The 3,858-nt window shown below is 50.3% G+C and overlaps 1 protein-coding gene across 1 annotated transcript; it reads right to left on the reverse strand.

Annotated features, from left to right (window-relative positions):
* Nucleotides 1–3,133, reverse strand: J7T55_000237 (uncharacterized protein; the record flags this gene model as incomplete). Its single annotated transcript, XM_053136370.1, has 7 exons — nucleotides 1–589; nucleotides 998–1,031; nucleotides 1,144–1,193; nucleotides 1,523–1,727; nucleotides 1,784–1,944; nucleotides 2,122–2,450; nucleotides 2,509–3,133. Coding segments are annotated over 7 exons (1,993 nt in total), but the record flags the coding sequence as incomplete, so codon positions are not given.
* Nucleotides 3,134–3,858: the final 725 nt, after the last annotated feature.

Below are 3,858 nucleotides of genomic sequence, written 5' to 3' on the forward strand. Positions count from 1 at the left end.
GTTTTATCAATTCCAAATCTTCTGTGCTGTGTTGCAAATTGGAGTTCGTCCATGCAACTGCAATTATACGGCGAATCATGATCTTCCCATCACCGCTCGCCTTTTGTTCTTTTGTTGTTTCGTACTTGGGTGATAAAGCCCTGTTGTTGACGCGGTAAGTCCCTGCACTCTTCTTTCCGCATCTGTTAATGAACATCTTCCCATCGCCGTTCCCTTTGGCCCATGCGACCGTTTCGCCATCCTCGGGCGACCCAGGTTCGGGAAGAGAAAACAGTGGTCTGCCGTATTCTGGGTCGACGAAGGCAGCATCCGCGTCAGACTTCTCAGCATCCTGGTTTTCGGGCACGAAGAAATTGCCATCACCGCTTGCCCCCTCGCCGACGCCACGTTCGATAGATGGCTGGGGGATATCTGGCCCAAACACAACCTGCTTCCTCGCTTGGTCCTTATCGTCCAATCTTGGGCTTTTCTTGCTATCCTTGTTCTCCTCTTTGGCTTCCTCCTCGCCCTGCGTGTCACCGACTTTTTCCGCCCCTCTCTCACCATCTTCCCCTCCGTGCCCCTTCTCATCTATATCGGTGTCAACTTGCTACGGTATTCGGCTGGAGGACACGGAGATTCAGGCGAGCCAGGTAATAATAGCAACGGGTTGGGGAACTAACGACCTCCTTCGAAATGCAGCCCTTCCAACTTTAGCGTATGACATCGTCGGCGCGGTGGTGTTGGGCATTCAATTGGACTAGGAGCAATACGCCAAGTACAAAGACAACAAGATTCTCTGCGATCCTGGGCAAGGTAAATATGTTAGTCTGAGGAAATTCTTGTTTATTACGTGCTGATCATCGCGACAGGCGAGATCCTTCCTCCAATGCGTGAACAAGTCCTGAGAGTCAACAACGCCCAAACCTTCATTTTTGACGAGCACACCAAGACCGCTCCCAGGATCAACTCAGATCACTCTTGTTTTGAAGGATCTAAGGCATTTCTGAAGACATACTGCCCAGATCTCGTCGAGTGCCCAGTCGTGATGGCTAGGATTTGCTTGTAAGATGTCACTCCTGCGTGATTATCAAAACTAACATGTGACAGGGATGCCCTAACCAAAGGTCAAAACTTCTTTTTCAAACGGGATCATGGTCTTACCAATCTTCACTGTGTCGGATGGGGGTGGTTTCATTCATGAAAGTTTCGTCCTGTCATGCCTGACTTCCTTGCTTCACAATTAGGATTGGGCGACGAGGACGGTGTTTGGCATAGTTTTTTGCAATCACATAGTCAGAAGCACGCAGACGTTGTATCGACCAGGCATTGGACCGAGGAAATTTGATCTGCTCAATTATCCAAGACTAATACCAGAATACTGTTGAGGAATTGATTTTCTCAAGGACTCAAACCATCCGTGCTGCACAGCACCTGACACCTTCTTTTTTATCCATTTACGTATCCAAACAGAAGTTTCCATCTCAGGTGACACATTCTGCAGGTTGTCAGTAGAGCCCGCTGAAGCTGACGACAGACTCACACTTTTCATGCCACGCCTGAGCCCGAGTGAGCGATCCAGAAGCCTGTTCGCAACATCTTCGTCGACGGTAAGACAAAAGCAAACCACCACACTGAATAAAGGGTCCATAGCTCGATGTAGTGGACTAGCTTCTGTAGGCAGCTGGAACAAGAGTTCGGTAAGTTCGCTGACTTTGGGGCACACAGTCTCATGACTGGGCGTATATCTGGCAAGCACTTCAGCGCGAGGTCAAGTCTATGAAAACAAAATCTTTCGACTTACCCGAAGAGCCTGATGTAGACGAGGAGCTGCGCGGCGAGTTGGTATGTTGCGGCGATTTGGCCAACTACCAGGCTCGCCTCCCCTCCTGCGCCACAGACGATTTGCTGCAGCTTCTCAATCTCCAGGAGGATCTGGTTGTTTTCATCTGCATCATGACGTGGCTGCAACGCTAGCTCAGTGATTCTTCCAATATAGAAAAGTAACTGGGGGCAGAGACCCAAGTCAAGGACGTGACATCGGTTCTGAATTTGCTGGAGCCACGTTATATCAAGCCCCTCATGTGCCCTAGATGACCTATTGAAAATATTCAGAATGTATTCGTACGTAGTAAAGAGGACCAGGGGATATTTCTCAAGTGCAATGCCCTGTCTCAGCTGGTAGGCAAGAAATCGTGAGGCTGATGCGCAGTTCAGCCTGTGCACGACGCAATAGTGGACATAGAGCAGTAATATAGCGAAGAGGTGCTCTGGGATGTTCCGAGTATGCTTCATGCCGTCAGCAAACAGAAACAAATCGTTGTGCTGACGCATTGCGCTCGTTGGCGTATAAAACGAGATCACTAGTTGAGTCGCAGTCCGAACATAATCACAGTCCATGCTCATCGGAAGGATTAGCTCATAAGATGATGTCGCGAGGAGGGTTCGAGTACGAATAACATGGTTGACAACTGACTTGTTAGTGTTACAGACTAAAGGGGCTAGATCGACGTAGAGGGTGACGCTCACAAGCCTGGCTCCACGCTGAGTTGACATGATTATTAAGAGAACAGAAAACCGTAGAGGCGGGAGCTCTGTGTTCGCTTGATGTATCAGAATCCTGCAAACTGTTCTGGGAGAGCTGTTCCAACCGGCTCTTGTCAAGTGCTTGCCAGGTCGGTGGGGTGGGGGAGTGATATTCGAGCCCGCCTGATGTTATAGGGAGTACTTGGTAAGTTTCGCGCCGTGTTTCTTGCACTGCAATGAATCTTTGTCGAGCCGGTCTGTCTGGGGTGGTCGAAATCACAGTCTCTGGCGTCATGTTTGCTGCAGCCAGTGGCTCTGAGGGAGAGTTCTGTTGCCAGTGCGCCAAGGGCGATGAAGCCGAAAGAGCCTGAAGTGTTGGCAGCACAGCGGAAGGCTTGTATTCGGTGGCTTGGAGAGATGATGTGATTGAGGGAGGAAAGACGGCTTCGGATGTCCATAGCGGATGTATCCCACTGTCAGCACCTTTGTTGTGTGTTGTGGTGCCAGAAGATGAAGCATTCGAAACCCTCCTGGTGATTGCAAGGTGAAGCAGAGGCTGAGAAGGCAATGCTTCGGGCAGAGTCCGCAGCACTGCGTAAGGATCGTCGCCGCTGACCTGTAGCATCATATGGTCCGGAGACGAGTCCAAAATCTGCTGAGGAGCCAAGGCACGGTCCCTCCTTGTGATCTCGGGGACAAGAGTATAAAATCAACATATTCTCCTCGTTCTGACGACTGTTACCTTGTCTCGATCCATACTCTCCTCCACTTACCCTCCAAGTGCATCTCTGGTGCCTATAGAAGCATGATCTCACTAGCGCAACATGTGCCCCCCGAGCGGCTCCGGTCCAATTTGGCCGTCGTTCAAGTACTTGCCAGCGCTACTTCAGCACCACCCCATGCTCTCGTCAAGGGTCTACGCTACAGAGATGTGAGATTTCAAGTCGTCAGACCTATTCCTGGCAGCAGGCGGGCGCGACTCCTTATGATCTTGACATTGACCAGAGCGAAGGGAGTTGATGGGGCGTCACGGCGACAACAATACGGTTTTCAAGAAGAGCCCACCCTTCTGCATGACCCCTCACTATCTATATTGAGCATGGCCGTCGCTGAAAGGGCCTTTAGGGACGGCTTTAAAAGGCCCGAAGAAATTTACGAACTCGAGGTGCCGGGGACTGTGGACTGCTTAGTCCTTCCGTGGAAGTCGGAGTGGCTCGACAGACCGGTGTTCAGGGCGTTTAAAACGATGGCTACTGAAATAAAATGTAAGAATGACTAAAACCTTTGAACTGTACTATTACTTATAAGCCTAGTACCGGGTAGTGAGGCGAAGACCCGATATCTTGAGAGCAA

The sequence above is a fragment of the Diaporthe amygdali genome, assembly GCF_026229845.1.
Source record: "Diaporthe amygdali strain CAA958 chromosome Unknown NODE_133_length_3858_cov_65_080138, whole genome shotgun sequence".
NCBI lineage: Eukaryota > Fungi > Ascomycota > Sordariomycetes > Diaporthales > Diaporthaceae > Diaporthe > Diaporthe amygdali.